This window comes from Mastigoproctus giganteus, chromosome 11 (genome assembly GCF_048544385.1).
Source record: "Mastigoproctus giganteus isolate SK-2022 chromosome 11, ASM4854438v1, whole genome shotgun sequence".
In the NCBI taxonomy this organism is placed as follows: domain Eukaryota; kingdom Metazoa; phylum Arthropoda; class Arachnida; order Uropygi; family Thelyphonidae; genus Mastigoproctus; species Mastigoproctus giganteus.
In genome coordinates, this window is record NC_143585.1 from 13,709,149 (window position 1) to 13,731,301 (window position 22,153).

The following is a 22,153-nucleotide window of genomic DNA, read 5'->3' on the forward strand; positions in this document are numbered from 1 at the left end:
ATTACTACTCAAATGTAATAACTCTAGACACTTTATGATGCCAATTAATATTCTTCTGTATCATTAAACTTTTTTCAGTTCTCTGCTAATAAGCTCATGCCTTCCACTTTCTGCCATTCACTTGTGCATTGCTATGCACATCTGATGGTGGGCTGTTTAACTTTGCCTCTGCTGCATTTTAGCAGTGCATTGAGAATACACTGAATTTGCAAATAACATCGAAAATAATCTGTGATGTTCAAAGAAATTCATTTTCAAACATATAAATATTCAGTGAAATAGATAAGATTTAATATACTGCTTTTTAAGTAATCAGACCAAAGAGGGGAATATCCTTCACTGATTTATGTTAAGTTGAAACATAATCAAAGTTCTTTAACTTTATGTCAGGAAAAAGGATGATCTTCAGATTTCCCCAAAGTTTGATTAGCTATAATTGCATTTTTCTATAGTGGATTTTCTATAGTTCCATCTAAGTTGTCAGTTGTACTGGTATTTGTATTTATTGTGATTCCCAACCAAAGAAAGCCTTTTTGTAGAATTCCTTGGATGTGCGTAATTACTGATTAAAGCATAATAACATTTCTTTTCTCAATAGTAGCTGTTCAAAAAGGGAAATGTTTATGGGTAATTTGGTATATAAATCTCTACTGTTGCATTAAAAACTTTTGAATGATATGATGGTGAATCACAGTTTGTTATTGCTTTACATAAGGTTACTTATAATTGCCTTTATTCATCTAACAGGAAACAGCATAATACTATTGTACAACTTGTGTAAGTATTATGATCTACAAGTAAGATAGTTATTATTATTTGTATAGCACATTAATGTTTGAGGCCATATTTCACTTTAGTAAAATAGTACAGTAGCTAAGCTTAATATTGTTTGTGCTGAACCTTTATATTATTTTATTTTTGATATTCATTTCTATAAAATTAAGATATAAATTGAAAAAAAGTTATTGATATACTCTGTTCCAACTGAATGTGCCTGTGCTGGTATATTTTGTATAGTTTTGTTTATTCTTTTTTTCTTTTGTAGTACTTACAGTTAGCAAGAACCCTGAAGTACTATGGAAACATTCAGTTCCGGCCATGCATATGTAATTACCCCCAGCCTAACACAAGGGTAATTGTTAGTGCAGGTGGTAGAGAAATTAGCTTCAGAATGCAATTAAGTATGGTATGTAGCTTGTTTGGCATGTGCACCACTTTGTTTTATCTACTATTATGAAATTACTTAAGGATTATCTACTTTTTTTTTTTTTTTTTTTTTTTTTTTTTAATGTTATAGGTCACTTAAATTCTGTAAAGCAAACAGTCTATGTCATCGAAAGTTTATTTTTCGTGTGTATTTCAGACAAATTATGTTGTGCCTTTATACCAATTTTATCAATATATGGCATTCAAAACCACTGTTATATGTCTCTGGCTCTGCTCATCTTTAGTGCACAGTGGAGAAATGCCAAGCATCTAATTTGCTGTGTGGTTTTATTTTGACCTTATTTACATCTTATTTTCAGTCATCTGTGCCATTCTCTACCTCTCTGGTTTTTCAAAAACATTTTAGGTTAATTTTCCTAATTATTTTCTTCTTAAAAAAAGATATTGGAAATGTTTGACATATCAGACGGTTGATTTATTTCTATGAATATTGTCATTGGTAAATCTCAGACTCCACATACCTACTCTGGAATAAACAAATTCTTCTATTTCATATGTGGAGAAAGTGGTTTTCACCATGCCTTGCACTACATATTGTTTGTTATTGGTACTTTGTTTTAACAGTCATGAAAACGTGAGGTTGTGGTTGCTATTGCATTGCTTGAAGTACAATGGAGCCTCTTTTTCTGGTGGGTTATGCTCTTGAAGATGTCAATGAAAGGCAACTCTGTGAAAGAAGAAGTTAAGGGCCTATGGGGAAAAAAGGAGATTATTTCTCATCTGTAGTATATTTTGGTATAAAATATGCTGTATTAATATAGCTTTTAAGCATTTACTTCAAGTCTGTCAATTAATATTTGCCATAGCTCTTGGTGCATAGCTGTATTAAAGCTTCACATGGATTTGTATAATTGACAACAAGTTTTAGTTACATGAGCTATCAAGAAACTCACTCAGAATGGGTTAAGTTATTAAGTAAAACTGCAAATAGCCAGAGCAGCTGCTTGCAATCCACAGAGTTTAAAAATTTTGACTATGTATAAACAAAGCCTGTAACACAAAGTTCTCCTGGCCAGATATTGCCAAGTGACAAATGCAAGAAATGTTTTTTTTAATTTTTTTTTATTAATCAAACATAATATAATTCAGGCAGTGCATATCGTATAAATATCTATTTTGGTTTTATCGTGCAGAAAGTTGGGTCTTTCTTTGCTTTAAACCGACTTTCAAGACAGATTTCCTAGTGGGGGGGAAAAAACTGTTAAGTGTTCTGCATTAAGACAGTGAAGGAAAGCACTGTTATTTAACATGTATTATGTGTTTGTTTCATTGCTGTCAATAAAGTTAGTTTTTAATTAGTATTAATTAATATTTTTAACATTTGTGTATGGTATGTAAAAAAGTATGGGAGGATACTTTTAGAAACTATAAACAAAATAACTTTAAAATAAAGTTTATTGCATTTTATAATAATTTGCATTAATTACTTACCATTAATTTTGACAAAAGATTTCAGAATGTCATTCTAGCTGAAAGACAGATCTGTATTAAACATTTTTTGAATTCTGATTGTTAAGAGTTGGCTGGTATGTTAACTTAATTTCACCTCTTTACATATTAATCTCAGTTTCCATATCTTCTCATCTCAAAGTATAGTAACTGTTTTCCAGTCTTTAACCTGTTCATGGTACTTGTTTTTTCAATGGGATTTCTCTAAAAAAGTATGTTCAATAAAAAAATGAAGGCATTCTGTATTAAATATATGAACTATACTGTACTACTGTACTGTAATCACTAAATTAACCATTTACAGTTAATTTCAGGTGTAATATTAAAAACTGTCTTCTCAGTGTACAGCCCATGCACAATACTACTTATAAATTACTGTGATAAGTTAACTGCAAGGGTGGTAGAGGCTGACAGTTTGGGGAAATTGAAAGGCCAGCTGGATAGTTACTTACAGGAGGTGGGAAATGCATAGGTTGTCTTTCCTTTTCTTTTATTATTTATTAAATATTTATTTTATTTAATTTATTATATTATTTTATTTTTATTTATTTATTTTTTGCTTGTGCAGCATAAGCCTTAGGCTTCCTTGCACCATATGGCTAATACTAAGTGCTATAGTTTCTAACACCTTTCGTGTTTTGGGTTTTCATATCATAAAAAAAAAAAACTTAATGGAAAATACAGTTCCCAGATAGTTGGCATTATGCAGTAATTGTAGCTCTTCCAAAACTATGCAAGTATTTATCATTTATTACTATTCCATATAATTAAAAACTCTCTCTAGAAAATGTCATGGAAAAAGTGACCAGTGCTCATATAATGTGGCTTTTGGACAATAATAATCATTCTTAGTCTAGCATTGCATGGTTTTGGAAAGAACTTCTCAAACTAGCCAAATTTTAAAATAATGTACTTATTGCTTTTCTCTGAAAAGAACTGCAGGGCATGTTTTGCATAGAAAAAGCATACAGTATAGCTTGGGATTATGGCATTCCCTAAATCCTATACCTTTTGGATTAAGAGAACATCTTCCATATTACTCCAGAAATATTATTAGATTCCCTTCAATATTAGCTAGAATTAGTTTGGGGGTGGGGGGGGTTTAAATCTTGGACTGTTTTATTTTGGCATTTAAGGGCTGATTTTACAGAGTTTTCTTTAAATTACTATCATAACTACCAACTCTCCTCATTTTTGATGGAGAATCAGGCTTTTTTGACTCAGCTTGACTCCTCTTCTACTCTCACCATGGAATTGGTACCAACTGTAGTATGATGGTTTTGCAAAAAGAGTAACAACTCTTTTTGCAAAAACACCATTTTTCTCAGTCTTTTTTGTCTTTTCTCAAAAAAAAAATAGTTAAACTGCATTAAAATTGGAATTTTTTCTTAATTTTATTAACCAGTATGGCCGTGATAAACACCTTATAATAGTTTACTGTACTATTTTAATTAATCATTAAAAAAAAAACTTTATTCTACAGATTTTCAATTTCATGAACCACCTACAATATGACCCAGTGATGATACCTAAAGATTTATTTTCAAATAAAATAACTTGTGTTTTAAACTCCTAACTCATTGTTGATAGTCTAGAAATACGAGCCAAAACAGTATGGGCCTTTACTAATTATTGGCTTTCCTTGCCAATAAATTAGTAAAGGCTGCCTTCCTTGTTAATCACAATTACAAAAAACTAATAAGAGACAATACATGTTGAGCAGATGTAGTAAGCCTTTACCATAAAGTGTTTTATACATATGATAAAAAAAAAAGAAAAAGAGGGGAAAACCATTAGGTCAAGTTCTATGTTTGAGATAATTTGTTTGCTTTTACTGTTCAATGAAGTATCATTACAACAAATATTATAACAGGTATTGAGGTAAATATTATTTAACTTTAACTGACTTAAATATAATGAATAAGTAATTCATCATTCAGCAATATTGTTTAGAGAACAAGTTTTTTTTTTTTTTAACAGAACTGAATGCAAGTTTCCAGTATTTTTGAATATTATTGAAGGTAAAGAAATAGATCGGTTCTTTCAGTTTCAATGTGAGAACTTACCAGAAACTATTATGAAAGAAGAAGGAATTTATGTACAGTGGTCCTTGGTTGGAGAACTGATAAGCATGCAAGAAAGCATGAAATATAAGTTATCCCAGGTCATTCTTTGCATTTTAATAATTCCTCAATGGCAATGCTGAATGTCAAAGAATATTCAACTAAGTGAAAAAATGTAAACTGAATTCAGATCTTCTCTTTCTGGTGCAGGCTTGAAAATGCTCTTAACGGCCAATTCTGAACAGCAGTGCCATTGTTATAAACAAACTTGGATTCATCATTTCTGAAGATGTACAGAATCTGCTACAGTACCTTTCTTGAAGCAGTTATAATCAGTTGATGTCTGATTATGTTAAATAAACTAAGATTTAAAAGCATACTGTACTGTTAAGCAGTCTATGGTTGTATATTGATATAAAATATGTATTTTGTGTGAAAAATCTGTTTTGCTCCTGATATTTTTGATAAGGACTGCCTTTTGTCATCTTTAACAACCTGTTTTTAAATTTGCACTAATATTTTATAGGTGAATAAGAAGTGCAATGGTCTTTTAATGTTTTAGACATTTCTTCATGTTGTTTTTGTTTTGGTTTTTAGGAGCATTAGCAACTAAGGCCATATTGCTCCAGGATATGCGGTGGTCATTCCTTAACCTTTCCGCATCCTCCGTATTTGGTGGTGACGGGCTCGAACCCCGGTCTAATCAAGAAGCGTGTGCTACGCACTGCTGCTCCTTCCCACCTGGCTACGGAGGCGCCTATTTCTTCATGTATTTCTTTTCTAGAGTTAAGAGATATTTTATAACAACTGCACTCACTTTTCGGAGTTTGCACCATTTCCAAGTTCACATGAAAACTATAAATAATTATTAACTGTATTAAATTTTTTTCACATTTATACATAAAGATTCCAATGGTAATTTTTTACAATTATTACTTAATAAAAATTTTAACAACCATAAGTGGAGTAGGCTTAAAATTTACCATTACCTCCCTCAAAAAAATTAAAATATAATATAATATTACACACATCTGATAAACGAGTATCTAAAGGTTTCACATAACCAGTTCACCACAAAGTCCCATTGTTCAGTTTCTTTAGTAATGCAGTATTTTCCATTGCAGATGGTGAATTGTTTGTGTTTTGAACCATCACACTTTTGGCCATTTACTTTTTTATTACACTGTATGTTTAAGGGCAAGTGAACTTCTCAAACTGATTATCCATACATACTGTATGAACAATACATCCTTTAAGATGTTATCATTTTATTACAACATACATAAATAATTTTTTTTAAATTTAACACTCCCATTAAACTCTAGTTTGCCTTAGATGAGTGAATTTATCCTTCCTGTCCAGTGAATATCACTTTCAGTAGTTGCCTTGAATTTGTGGTTTGCTTAAACTTGAATAAGTATGTACATTCTGCACAGTTATTTGTTATTTAAATTCAGTTTTATTTATATAGTTACTTTTTTACAGGATCAAGTAAAGGAAGCAAGCTTTAGGGTTACTAGGATACGTTGCTGGAGGATTACAACCTCGGTAAGTTCTTAAATATGGTTTAATCAGAATGTATATTTTTATAAATATACTGATTTAAAAATTTTAACCTTTATGTGATGAAAGTTATTACTTGAATAATATAATTTGATAGCAAGAAGACTTATATAACCATGTTATGGATAATGAGGAAACATTTAATGACTTGATGGCATTACAGTTTTTTTTTAGTTTAAAGTATTAAACTATGTTACCAAAATTCATTTGTGATGTATCTCTGTCCCTCCCTATATTTATATTTTTCATTCTTTTTTGCTTATATACATGGATTCTTAAACTTCTTTTGATAAAAAATATGTGGGATATTATAGAATCAAGAAGAAAACAGCAGATACACTCACTGTGAGGTCACTTATTGGAGGCAATCCACAAAAGATAGGATTCCAATGCAGGATAAGAGGGTGATTGATTCCATGGTCAATCTGAGTGATAGGTAACTTTCTTTTGACAAAAAATACCCCAGATTGCTCCATTCAATTGATTACATTATGGTGATAGAGAAAACTTGAACATGGCAGATAACCTTATATTAGACATGAGTACAACTCTCAGAAATTCACGGTGAGTCTTAAGTCAAATTATTAATTTGACTTAATCTGAGCTTAGATAGAAATGTTAAAATGGATAGCTTATGTAATATGTATGAAAAAATAAATAAAAAATAATAATTGCTAGATTTCTCTTGGTTTGATCTATGAAATTTGGGGACACTTCACAAATCATTTTCGGCGCCTCCGTAGCCAGGTGGGAAGGAGCAGCAGCGCATAGCACACGCTTCTTGATTAGACCGGGGTTCGAGCCCATCACCACCAAATATGGAGGATGCGGAAAGGTCAGGGAATGACCACCGCACATCTCGGAGCAATATGGCCTTAGTTGCTAATGCTCCTAAAAACCAAAACAACAACAACAAATCATTTTCAAAGGGCCAAATATAAAAATCTATGAAATCCATCCATTAGGAGTCGAATTATTATATGCCATGTACAGATATGGTGAAGACAATATGCATGTTATGCGTATATGCTAATGCATGTGATAATACTATTCTTGCAAGTATGGGCATAGAAAACATACTGACAACCTGTTCTGTGTATTCCAACGCTATAGGAAAATTTATGGACAGATTAAGTATTCTTAACTCTTTCTCTCTCCATGGTCGATCTCTGTGGATTGCATTTCCTGTGAGTGGAAAGTCTTTCAGCATTAGTGGAAAAGTTAGAGGACAGTTAGCCATCTAACTGTCCTCTAAGTCAGTCTTCGATCCCCCTTTGTCTTCACAAAGGGGGATCGAAGGGTGACACGAGTAATTACAGACCAGTTAGTTTAACTTCTGTTTCAGGTAAAATAATGGAGTCACTGGTTAAAGATGCATTGCAGGATCATCTAGACAAGACTGCAGCAATAATTCAGACACAGCATGGGTTTGTTAAGGGAAAGTCTTGTCTGACAAATTTGATAGGATATTATGATGTGGTTACAAAGGAACTGGATGCAAAAAATAATTTTGATATCATATATTTGGATTTCAGGAAAGCTTTTGACACTGTTGCGCATGAAAGACTATTGTACAAATTGGAGCAGAATGGTATTAAGGGTAAGTTGCTACAATGGATAAAAGGATGGTTAAGTGGGAGAAGACAGAGGGTGGTAATCAATGGGTGCTGCTCTTTGTGGACTAATGTTATTAGTGGAGTCCCACAGGCTTCGGTGTTGGGTCCACTGTTGTTTTGTATATTTATCAATGATATTGATGAAGGTATATCAGGCTTAATGTCGAAGTTTGCAGATGATACAAAGGTTGGCAGGGTTGTTAATGACATTAATGGCAGTGTGCTACTGCAACAGAATCTAGATAATTTGGGCAGATGGGCTAAGAAGTGGCAACTGAAGTTTAACCTTGACAAATGCAAAGTACTGCATATGGGTAGAAGTAACCCCAGAGAAACGTACTAACTGTGTGGTACTACACTTAAGGTGGTAGAAAATGAAAAAGACCTGGGAGTAATTGTGCAGGCTGATATGAAGTTTTCTGAGCAATGTAGACAGGCTGCCAGGCCAGGTCATGGGGTTTTGTCAATGATATATAGGAATTTTGCTAGCAGGGAAAAGGAGGTGATTATCTCTCTGTATAAGGCAATGGTCAGGCCACGCCTTGAGTACTGCATACAGGTCTGGAGGCCTCATTTTAGGAAGGATGTAGATTTGCTTGAGCGTGTACAGAGAAGGGCAATAAGATTGGTGAGAGGAATGAAGGGATCCTCTTACCAAGAGAGGCTTAAGTTCTGCAAATTGCAGTGGCTGGAGACTAGGCACCTGCGCGGTGATCTGATTGAGGTGTATAAGTCCTTGAATGGGTTGAGCACGCTGAATTCTGATGGGATCCTTCCACTTGTTCAGATTACGAACCTAAGGGGGCATAAATTCAAATTAAGAAAAGACAGGTGTAGAATAGATGTGCAGAAATTTTCCTTTAGCCAGAGGGTGGTTAATTGCTGGAACAAACTTCCATCTGTCGTTGTGGAAGTTAAGTTGAATAAATTTAAGGAGGAACTGGACAGGCATTTGGAGGGAATGATGTGATTTTTTTTTTTTTTTTTTTTTTTGACTGATGCTGCATAAGCTCATACACATGCTTTCTTGCATCACATGCCACTACTACTACTACCTGCAGTTGAGCAGTCAGAGGAAAATTGAGCCAGTTGCAAAAAACAATCTGATGGATCTCGTTTAGAAAGACATTTATGCAAAAGTCTAAGAAATGTCAAGAGAAACTGCTTTACCTTCACCACACCTTTTTGTAGCATTTATCAAAAGATGGGTAAGCATAAGCCAGTATATCATATTCCTCAGCTTGCTGAACAAGAGTAAGCTGGAGAGCACAGGTTTGGAGAACAAGGGGAAAGATCCCATCAGGACCTGGAGCTTTCTTGGTATCATGATTATTCAGAATTTTTCTAACATGCTTGTATTAGAAGACCATGGGAGGCATTGAGTGACGTGTACTGGGATTGGTAAGAGGTAGTTTATCAAGATCATCACTGCAAATTAGAATACAAGTAGGATGTTAATCTATGTTAGCTTCATCCGAGGGTGAAATAGAATCATCAGGTGTTAACTGAGGTGGAAGCCAATAACTTTGCCAAGAATCCAAAATATTTGACTACTATACTGGGGGCCCCGAGTGCCAAGCGAGTGATCTGGCGATTTCCAAAGCGTATTTTCTATAAAGAAGTGGTTAAAATTTCTAAAGTCTTTTACTTTCATAGTTATTTATTTTCTGGCTCTTTATAAATAAAGAAGGAAGCCTCCTACAAGAAAGGAAAAACACCTTTCTTTTGTATATATATATAACTAACTCTTGTAACACACTAACCACTAACTTTTTATCGCTTGGTCACTGGTGGCACCGTTCCTGCCTCCACGTGGCGGGGCTGGTAACCTGGGTGATAAAACAACCCCTGGGGTTATGATTATCCATTCTCTGTCGGCTCAACCTGTTAGTAAGCTTTCCCCATTCATCATTCAACGATGCCTGGAACATGAAGCAGCATCACCAAAAATGGTGAAACGTCTCCGATCCGGGGACTTACTAATAGAGACTTCTCTCCCAAGACACTCCGTACAATTATTAAGACTCAATACTTTAAGCCGGAATTCCAATTCAAGTCACTACACATAACATCCTGAATTCGTCAAAGGGAGTGATCACTGAGTGGCATCGACTGAACATTTCTGAAGAAGAAATAGTCCAGGAACTGAAGGAACAAAATTTATCACAAGCAAAAAGAATCATGATACGAAAAGATGGTACCTTAGTCCCAACATGCAACATAATTCTAACATTCAACACACCGAATCTACCAGCTTCAGTCAAAGCAGGTTACTTAAATTGTCGTGTTCGACCCTTTATCCCAAATCCCCTAAGATGCTACAAATGCCAGAAATTTGGTCACTCCCAGACAGCGTGCCGTGGAGGTTTCAACATGTCCAAACTGTGGCTCTACATCTCATAGCCAGTCAGAATGCAAAGCTCAAACTCCTCTGTGTTCTAATTGCAGGGGCAACCATCCAGCATACTCTAAAGAATGTGATCTCTAGAAGCTAGGGAAGAAAATTCAAAAATACAAGACTGAAAATAAAGTCTCATTTCAAGAAGCTAGAAAACAAATTAAATTAATCATGCCAAAAAGCTCTTATGCTTTGGTTATCCACTCGCTCCAGATAAATCGATTGCAGACTGGCCTCGATCAGTTCTATCGACCCAGCTTACATCAAAGCCAAACACAGTGGATCAAAGTATGAATACACCTCTCACAGTTCCAACCTAAATCATAACCCATGGTAAAGTAACAGAAAAACTGCAAAAATCAGATCCTGTCGAGGTTAATCAAACATCCTCAACAAGGATAGATGCAGATGGTGAAATGGAAGATAACAATGATTCAACACGCCCCAACTTTCCCAGAAAAGAAAAACCTAAGCTAGATCGTCACAAACAACCCACTTATAAAAAGCAGTCAGATTCATCTCCCTCTTACAAATCCAAATAACAGATCATCCAATGGAACTGTAGAGGCCTTCGCAGTAGCATCGATGATATCCATGAATTAATTCACCACTACAGACCTCTTGCAATGTGCTTGCAGGAAACGAATTTGACACCTCAAATCTCAATCAAAATCAAAAATTATACTATATTCAGACGAGACAGAGCTTGCACTAACAGTGCTCACGGAGGAGTAGCAATACTCGTGGATTCGAGCATCCCCTCCAGATGCATCCATTTACAAACTGCATTAGAAGATGTTGCCACTTGCGTTGTAAATGGTATTACACTGACACTGGTTTCAGTCTATCTATCATCAATATACTATTCAGGAAATTGAAGATCTTGTTTTGCAGTTATTATCATCTCCATTTTGTATGCTAGGAGACTTTAATGCCCACCATCCAATATGGGGTTTCCCTATCTCAGACAGGCAAGGGAAGCTATTGAAATGTTGATAGAGAGGCAGAATTTAATTTTACTAAATACTGGCACTCCTACGTATATCCATCTCCCTACAGGTTCAACATCTGCAATAGACCTTTCCATTTGTTCTCCAATCCTCTTTCCAAGTATAGATTGGGTAACTCTAAGTGATCCATAGCAGCGACCATTATCCGATAATCTGCAAAATTTGAACATTCTGTTCCTTTCCAACAGAAAATCCAATTAAATGGAAATTTTCAAGCGCTGATTGGACAAAATACAGAACGCACATATCATTTGACAACTACATCATACAGTCCTGTTCCATTGATGGTGTTACTGAGCACATCAGAAATCAAATTCTGACAATCCACTGCCATTCCTCAATATCAAGTAAGAAATAGATGAAAAACAAATTACTGGTGGAATGAAGACTACAACCATGCGAAAAAATAGAAAAACAAAGCAAAATGTTTAAACAGTAAATTTCCTTCTTTATCCACCCCACTACTGAACTGGAATGGACAGGAGCTTACTACACCTACAGAAATATCAAATGTACTGGGGATCGTATTTTCTCAGTTTTCCTCTTCTATCGCCTATGATCAAACATTTCAAAAACTTAGAACAGTTGCAGAGAAATCCAGATTAAACTTCACTGACAATTCTGCTTTACCTTATAACAAACCATTTACCATGCTTGAGCTGCAACAATCCCTTAACAACTCAAGAAACAGTGCTGCTGGCCCTGATGGGATATACTATGTAATGCTCCGAAATTTGGATCAAAGATCACTCTCCTTACTGCTCATATTTTTCAATTGAATTTTTTTCCAAACATACCTTCCCAAGTTCCTGGCATCATTCTTATGTACTAGCAATTGCAAAGCCTGGTAAAGATCATTCTGTTCCACAAAATTACAGACCGATATCCCTTACCAGCTGTCTAAGCAAAACCCTCAAGAAAATGTTACATCGGCATCTCATTTGGTTCCTGGAGTCCCAAAGCTTGATTAACAACAACCAATTTGGATTCCGGAAAAATCGATCTTCATTGGATCTCATGATCAAAACCGAGACAAACATTTGAAATGCTTTCATCAAAAAGGAACATCTCGTCATGGTCTGTCTTGACGTCGAGAAAGCCTTTGACACTACATGGCACTTCGGCATCTTAAAAGATCTGCATTCTCTTGGCCTGAGAGGTAATTTACCATACTTTATCCAAAATTTTCTTCATCGGAGATCCTTTCAAGTTCGTTACCGGGAACCTTCTCTAAGATCTTTACCCAAGAAGAAGGAATTCTGCAAGGGTTGGTTCTCAGTGCCACTTTGTTTGCAATGAGAATGAACCATATAATTGAACTCATTCTGAAAACTGTAGATTCGTACCTTTTCGCAGATGATCTCTCAATATCCTGTCATTCTCAAAACATGCATTATATCGAACGCCATCTACAAATATTAATTAATCACATCGTGACGTGGATGACACAAAATGGTTATAGACTGTCCAGCCAGAAATCTGCTGCCATTCACTTTTTTTTTTTTTGGCTGATGCTGCACAAGCTCATACACATGCTTTCTTACATCATATGCCACTGCTACTACTACTGTACCAGATGCAGTATGCATCCTGAACCCGAGCCCCACTTGAATAACCATCCTCTTCCCATAGCTAATAGTATTCATCTATTAGGATTATTTTTTATTTTTCGACAGCAAGTTAAACTTCCAAAAGCACATTGAATATCTCCGGACAAATTGTCAAAAGAAACTGAACACACTCAGAGTCTTATCAGCAACAACATGGGGAGCAGATCGTTACAGCCTGCTTCAACCCTATTCAACATTCAGCTCTTAGAACAGCACTAGGTTTTCGTTCAGAACATCTCCAGTGCAAAGTTTATATATTGAAGCCCATGAACCTCCTCTAAATATCAGGAGAAAGATGTTGCTGTTGAATTATGCAATCAAGAGCCAAAGCCAGGTGACCCATCCTAATTGGGCAATACTTTATGACCCTGTATAGAAACAAACCACAGAGAGTTCAGCTTGCTGGTATTAGGCTAAAACATCTAGCAGAAGATTGGGATATACACTTCGATAAAATCTTGCAAGATCCTATAGATCCCGACCCTCCATGGTCTGTCATCATGCCATGTTGTGGCAATTATTTCCACCAGTGGGGAAAACACTCTCTATCAGACTTTATCATCCAACAGATTAAACATACTCAACATTATCCCGACTTTGCTAAAATATATACAGATGGATTGAAGACTGAGAGTTGATCGGGTGCAGCAGTGGTACTACCTGATAACATCATTTCTCTATCTCTTCCGACAGAGTGCAGTAGCTACATGACTGAATTATATGCCATAAAGCTTGCATTAGAAAATGTCTTCCATATGTCAATTCAAAAGAGCATAATATACACAGACTCGCAAGGTTCTGTATTAGCATTGCAAAACAATTTACTGCCTACTCACCCTTTAATAAAGCTCATCAAAACACAGTTGATACATCTTAGAGAGCATCAGCAAAAGGTTATCTTCTGCTGGATCCCAGGCCATACCAGAATACCAGGAAATGAAATTGCAGATGATGCTGCCAAAAATCCATCCAGCTCAGCCCCAACAAATTCCCTAGTACTGGTCACAAATTATAAAATGAATATACAAAAAATATGTAAAGATCAATGGACTCTTCAGCGGCAAACGCAATTTCATAATAAACTATTCCAAATAAAACCTTTACCGAAATTATGGGCTTCTAGTTCCATAGCAAACAGACAAGAAGAAGTAATTCTAGCCAGAGCCAGAATCGGCCCTACTAATTTAACCCATCTGTTTCTTTTGTCAGGAAATGATCCTCCCCAGTGTAGTCATTGTCATACACCACTCACAGTCAAACCCATACTTCTGGACTGTACTCTATATAATAATGCTCGACTAATGTCTTTCAGTGGTCTCCGACAGTTTTTAAATTCTGTACAGTGGGATAAACTGATGATGTTACCAACAGTAAATTCTAAGTGGGAAGCATTCAAGGAATTAATCGTGGATGCTACTAAAAGTTTCATACCTATTAAGAAATATTGTTCAAGGTTTAGGCCTAAATGGTTATCTAATGAACTAATGAGATTCGTAACAGAGAAGAAAAATGCATGGGATGCATATAAATTATCAAGCGACTCAGAAGCCTATGGCAATTCACAAAGGGGGATCGAAGGGTGACACGAGTAATTACAGACCAGTTAGTTTAACTTCTGTTCTAGGTAAAATAATGGAGTCACTGATTAAAGATTTATTGCAGGATCATCTAGACAAGACTGCAGCAATAATTCAGACACAGCATGGGTTTGTTAATATAAGCTAGTCTGTAATCAGGTCACAAAGGAGGTTAGGCAGGCGAAGGGAGATTACGAGAAATCCTTGGCAAAAGATGCTAAGAAAAACAGCAAGGATTTCTTTACTTATATAAACTCTAAAAGGAAGGGGATGAATCTGATTGGTCCACTTGACATCGATGGTTCGACTGTTGATGATCCTGCTCAGATAGCAAACAAACTGAATGAGTATTTTTCATCTACATTCACACATGAGGAATTATTAAGGTTTGAAAATGGCAGAAGGTTATCAAATTGTAGCAGGGTACTTAATGATTTTGTAATAACTGAGAGCAAATTGGAGGAGAAATTGTTGAAGTTAAACACAAGAAAAGCACCTGGGGTGCATGGGATCTATCCAGTTATATTAAAGGAGGCGGCAAAGCAACTAAGCAAACCCTTAGCCATAATAATGAGAGCATCCTTGGACTCAGGGGAGGTTCCCACAGACTGGAGATATGCAAATGTATCCCCAATTCACAAAGGGGGATCGAAGGGTGACACGAGTAATTACAGACCAGTTAGTTTAACTTCTGTTCTAGGTAAAATAATGGAGTCACTGATTAAAGATTTATTGCAGGATCATCTAGACAAGACTGCAGCAATAATTCAGACACAGCATGGATTTGATAAAGGAAAGTCTTGTGTGACAAATTTGATAGGATATTATGATGTGGTTACAAAGGAACTGGATGCAAAAAATAATTTTGATATCATATATTTGGATTTCAGGAAAGCTTTTGACACTGTTGCTCATGGAAGACTTTTGTTCAAATTGGAGCAGAATGGTATTAAGGGTAAGTTGCTACAATGGATAAAAGAATGGTTAAGCGGGGGAAGACAGAGGGTAGTAATCAATGGGTGTTGCCCTTCGTGGACTAATGTTATTATTGGAGTCCCACAGGGTTCGGTGTTGGGGCCACTGTTTTGTATATTTATTAATGATATTGATGAAGGTATATCAGGCTTAATGTCAAAGTTTGCAGATGATACAAAGGTTGGCAGGGTTGTTAATGACAATAATGGCAGTGTGCTACTGCAACAGGATCTAGATAATTTGGGCAGATGGGCTAAGAGGTGGCAACTGAAGTTTAACCTTGACAAATGCAAAGTACTGTATATGGGTAGAAGTAACCCCAGAGAAACGTACGAACTGTGTGGTGCTACATTTAAGGTGGTAGAAAATGAAAAAGACCTGGGAGTAATTGTGCAGTCAGATATGAAATTTTCTGAGCAATGCAGACAGGCTGCCAGGGCAGGTCATGGGGTTTTGTGAATGATATATAGGAATTTTGCTAGCAGGGAGAAGGGGGTGAATGTCCCTCTGTATAAAGCAATGGTCAGGCCACGCCTTGAGTACTGTGTACAGATCTGGAGGCCTCATTTTAGGAAGGATGTCGATTTACTTGAGCATGTACAGAGAAGGGCAACAAGATTGGTGAGGGGAATGAAGGGATCCTCTTACCAAGAGAGGCTTAAGTTCTGCAAATTGCAGTGGCTGGAGACTAGGCATCTGCGCGGTGATCTGACTGAAGTTTATAAGGCCTTGAATGGGTTGAGCATGCTGAATTCTAATGGGATTCTTCCACTTGTTCAGATTACAAACCTAAGGGGGCATAAATTCAAATTAAGAAAAGACAGGTGTAGAATAGATGTGCGGAAATTTGCCTTTAGCCAGCGGGTGGTTAATTGCTGGAACAAACTTCCATCTGTCGTTGTGGAAGTTGATAGGTTAAATAAATTTAAGGAAGAACTGGACAGGCATTTGGAGGGAATGGTGGGATTTTTTTTTTTTTTTTTGGATGATGCTGCATAAGCTCATAACACTTGCTTTCTTGCATCACATGCCACTACTACTACTACTAGTTCTCTGTCAAATTTAAAGGAACCTTTGTCACTTAGCCATATCATAGGCAAAAATTCAAATCTTGCAGAATTCTTCTCCTTCCTAAAACGAATAGGATTGTATAACTGTTTTTAACTGCTTCTAAATCAACAAAAGCAGGCAGTATGCACCACTTCCATAAGTGCAATATGGCCTAAGTAGCCATTGCACTTAAAACCCCAACAACTATACTGGACATGAAGTAAGTTTGCTATTCTTAGCCTGTTTGAAATTGAATTTGGATTGATTAAAAATTTTTCTAATTGTCGCAAGCTTTAGTGTAGGCAGAAAATGAAGTGATGAAGACTGGAATGTAGAATAAAGGATTTCATCGCTACAAGAAACTCTGATATCTTCTGAGTAAACTTTAGGATCAGCAGATTTAATACAGTAATCCAATAAAGGAAAAGAATATATATTATGTAGATTTTCTCATTTTGCATTTATCTAATGCCAAATAACAGGGGGTATCAAAAAGTCCGTAACTTACTAGAAACACATTTCTCCTTAGTAACACATTTCTCCATTTTTGTATCGGTTGTGCAATGCTTTGATCATAAGTCCGCACTTTTTGCCTGAAACTACGATTCCAGTGATTACTTCCTGAGATGAATCAAAGTGGTATCCACGCAATGGTTTTTTCGTTTCTCGAAACAAGAAGTGTTATGGTGCTAGGTCAGGAAAAGGTTCTCAACAGCAATCTTGGAACCCATTGTGCAGAGACCTTAGACATGTGCAGATGGTCATGTAAAATGCTGTGGGCAGACCCAAAACTAATTCCCACTGCATTTGCGATGAAATGAATTGTCACACGTCTGTCACTCAGCACCAGCTTCTCAACCTTTGCACCCATCTCGCTGTCTGTGGATGTTGATGGCCTTCCTTCCCTTGGCTCGTCAAGACACATGTATGACCACACTGGAACTCCTGTTTCTGGTTTTTTACAGGGTCATAGGATGGACAATTCTGTCCATACACAGCTTTCATTTCTTTGACTCTTTCCCTCCAAATGGAGGAACTTGATCACTGCTCGATACTACACTGTCAACCATAGCGTCCTTCCTCAGATTCTGGGCTCCACCTCTGGTGTACAATCACCTACAGGAATGAATGAATATGTAGACAACTTATATTAAAAACGGCATTTTCTACTGATGTTTTATCTAGGTCATGGTACAAACTTTTTGATACCCCCCCTCGTAAAGCTGAGAATGGCCATGAGAGAGTGAAAAAAAGAAAGACGGCCATTTTGTAGAAGAGACCAGCACCACCGCATGATGTATGGTGCTTAGAGCTGTAGTAACATAGATCACATACTTCAAAGATTGAGTGTTGCCTATGTAGTGAGGATTATCTGGTATTCTAGTAAGTAAATGAACAATCTCTCTAAGATCACTGATAATCACAAAAGCCTCAACATCTCAACCTGCTGGGTCCCTGTAATTAGAAAATTCAAGCTTACTTGAGTTGTGAACATTAAAGTCACTAAGGAAAATTACTTCACTGTTAGAAAACGATTGGAGAATATGGAATTTCAAAAAGAAAGTATAGTGTTCCAAGTGATTACTGCAATTCAGAGAATGGTAGAGGCAACAGATGAATTCAGCAGAATGAAGCAGTAGCAATAGCACAGGCATATGATGCAAGAAAGCAAGCTTATACAGCATCAGCCAAAAAAAAAAAAAAAAACTAATGTACCAGTTACATAATGAGTTGCTGCCATTCTACTCTGAGACTGATAGTGTCACAGATAATGTCACAGTGGCAGCCGTTAAAAAACATCTTTACTGCAAGAATTCATAATGAAACTGGTACAGTAAAATAAATAAAAAAAGTATTGCTGCATTATTTTTATTCAAAAATAATTTCACTACAACGAAATACAATGAATGGAATTTTTCATTGTACTAGTGTACAATGAAATAATTCGTATAAAATATATTATAATAATACTAAAATTATTGGTCTATGGTAACTGAAATAAGATATATAATTTTGACACTGAAATGATTAATTCCCTAGTGAATACTCCATCGATTGTCTTTCCATTACATGTAGTAATTGCTGAAGTATTTGACTTAAGATGTAAATTGAAGACATCTTTCATAAATTTACAAAACTTCTTTACAGCCTCAGAATTTAATTCTGGCACCTCCGTAGCCAGATGGGAAGGAGCAAAAGTGCATAGCACATGCTTCTTGATTAGACCGGGGTTCGAGCCCGTCACCACCAAATACGGAGGATGCGGGAAGGTCAGGGATTGACCACCGCATATCCTCGGAGCAATATGGCCTTAGTTGCTAATGCTCCTAAAAAACCAAATAACAACATCAACAATTTAATTCTAGATTGGAATCACCAGCGAGGACTATAGGTATATGATCCAGTGGCTCTTCCAATAATTTTGCACCTTCAATGGAATATGGCATCAAATTCTTGTTTATGAATTTTTGAATTATATCTAACAACATCTGTGGAGTGATGTATATGGCAACGATGAAAATAGATTCACTATTGAATTTACACAAAGATACACAAATGTCTCCAATTTCATCTGATACCGCTGTCGCATTGCTGCAATTATGTTGTGCAAAGATATGTGGTGTACTGGTGATAGTTGAACCTTCACATTGATATATTGCAATACCACCACCACAATGAACATCCGACCTTTTAAATTGAGTCACACATTGGAATGGTTTAAGTAATATATGTTTATCATTATTCAACCACGTTTCACTTAATATCAATATTTTGGATTGCTGTAAGGTTGTGTCTGTTTCAATATTGTGAACATGGGCCCGTAAACTTTGTACGTTCACTGACGATATAGAAATACCACTTTGTATGAAATCTTGCAGTTTATCCTGTGGAGACGGTAGCTTATTATTTTTAAAGCGATCTAGTTCATCCCACAAGTTCCATATTACTAGTAGCTTTGCCTTGGTGAAATGTGAAATTTTCGTTGAGATTTGTAATATATATACTTTTCAATGAGGTCACTCAAGATAGTTCCACGTATACAAGTTGCTGTTGATGTTCTTTCTCATAATTATATACAACTTTGTCAAAGGTCCTTCCTTGATTTATGTATAGTCAAACCAGACCTGTATACAGGTCTGGAGGCCTCGTTTCAAGAAGGATGTAGAGCTGCTGGAATGAGTACAGAGAAGGGCAACAAGATTAGTGAATGGAACAAAGGGTTGCTCTTACGAAGAAAGTCTTTTTTTTTTTTTAAGTTTTGCAAATTACAGTGTCTGGAGACTAGGCACTGGCGAGGTGATCTGATAGAGGTTCTTGATTCTATAATTTTAAGTTCATCTGGTAATAACGCTTCTCCATTGCCTATTTTTGTAAGAATTTTAGAAAATGTACTATCGGACTGTCGAACTTGTACTAATTCATGAAATTGTAGTGAATGCCATAATTGTGGAGCAATCTCTAAATGCAGCGTTTCCCAAAATTTTTTAGTCTCTGAACACTTTTCATCTCACAACATATTCACGAAACACTTACGAAACACAAGTTTAGTGGGATGCACTATGCATTAGCAGCATCTTTATTTCCAACACATGTAAAGCTGAAATTCAAATACTGGTAGACAATCACTAATCCTGCCACCGGTAATCTGGTTCCATCGCTAATTCAGACGTAATTTCCAAGAATGGAATTTCAAATTTCCTCGGTCGGTGCACCAACCTGTCACTATTGTTTTGGTGGCATTGGTTGCAGTATCAGCTGTTGGCACAAACTTGCAAACACTGGCAAGCCATTCCCACTTGTTTTTCTGCATTTATTATTATAACCTGCTCACATTTAGCCCCAGCCATCAGCCATGGTTTCAATGCATAGAGGAGGTGCTTTACACCTCTCATGGTGTAAAGCACAAACATCATATAGTGTACTTAACAGATAAAGTTGAACTTCTGAAAAAACTTCACAGCGGTGTGTCTGTGAGAAGTTTAACTCTGCTTAATTGTAAATTACAGCAATTTCTCTCAGTTCCTCTTATTTTAGTAATTTTCTTGTAGCCATTCCTTTTTAAATTTTTTTTTTTTTTTTACAACACACTTATACAAACTTGCAGAAAAACACAACACAATATGATGGATAATACAGTGCACTAACAAACTTGTTTTTGCAAAATCTCTATTATTATTGACAAACTCATTGCGATGTTTGAGAGTTTATTTTATCGTAATTAGTTTTATTGCAGCATGATGGTTACGATGCCAGTTGTTACGTACTTTGAGTTGTTATGCTGTGAATGTCTTGTTACAATGGCTTAGACGTTCTAATAATTTTTCACCATCAGTGTAGCTATGCCGTTTTAGGCACCATTGTCTCAAATAGCCTGACCCTCGATACTGCAATAATCTTCTGTGAATATCTTGTTCCCAACTCTGGAGCTTTGTGGTGTGAATGGAAGTTTTTGGCGACCACCTGTGTCGCTTGACCCTCAACATCGTGTTCACGGTGTATCATAGTGGCCAATCATATTGCTCAGACAAGATTTCCAAACAAATTAATTCTGTGATTGCCTTATAATTGCATTCCTGTTTATGTGATCTTGCATTTTTTCTTCGACCACTGATTCTATTGTATGCACTTGTAATTAAGGCTAAAGTTTTGCCTGCTTGTGCTGCTTCTTTTTGAATGAAATCTATCCAATTATATTAATAATTGAATAGATTCCATCAACCCCAGTAAGCTAAAAGTAAATGCCCTATTTACTTTTTGCTTTAATAATTTAATTTCACCTTTTCTCTCAGTTATCTCAAAATCATTTACAGTATTCTTCCCAGGACCTATCGAATGGGTACACTACCCAGCGAATTTAACTGACTGCTTGGGTAAAATTTTAGCGATTGTCGTGGTACCGTATGGTACTGCTCACTGATCTTGATTAATATTAATTCGAACATACTATGCAATCTAGAAACCTTCAGTCTGATCAACGATCGCCATTATGGATTCCGTCAGTGTCAATCCACTGGTGATATTCTGGCTTACTGTTACCCATTTATGAACAAATTCAATGGAAAAGTTCGGTGAAACACAAGCAGTTGCTCTTGACATCTCAAAGGCTTTCGATCGTGTTTGGCATAAAGGTCTTCTAAACAAGCTTCCATCTAATTGTTTGCAAACTGTTTTTTGTAATTGGTTATCCAGTTTTCTCTCTGATCGCTCACTTGGGGTGATGGTAGATAGCTCTCTGTCTTCTAACTTCTCCACTAATGCCGGTGTCCCCCTAAGGTTCAGTTCTTTCCCCCACTCTTTTCCTCTAGTATATTAATGACCTTCTTCCATTGACTGGAAATCCTATCCATAGTTTTGCCGATGATAGCACATTGCATTCCACTGTCCATTTTGAAAAACCTTGTCCTGCTCAATCAGCTTTAACTTCTCGAATATTAGCTACCAATTCCGTAAATGCTGATCTCCAGGTAATTCTCCAGTGGGGCAAAGATAACTTAGTTGATTTCAACCCTTCTAAAACTCAGTCTTGTCTTATATCTCACAAAAAGGATTCTTCTGCTCCTATGCTTATCTTTAGTGACACTCCGATTTCTAGGCAAAATGATATATCTCTTTTG

General features: G+C 36.1%; 1 protein-coding gene across 1 annotated transcript in view; it reads left to right on the forward strand.

Moving 5' to 3' along the window:
• The window catches only part of LOC150077728 (sorting nexin-17-like), a 229,762-nt gene that overhangs the window by 180,025 nt on the left and 27,584 nt on the right, over positions 1-22,153 (forward strand). The window contains exons 8-9 of the mRNA XM_090384829.1: positions 1,046-1,186; positions 6,225-6,287. Coding sequence (XP_090240955.1) covers positions 1,046-1,186; positions 6,225-6,287 — 204 coding nt within the window. The remainder of the gene's footprint in view (positions 1-1,045; positions 1,187-6,224; positions 6,288-22,153) is intronic.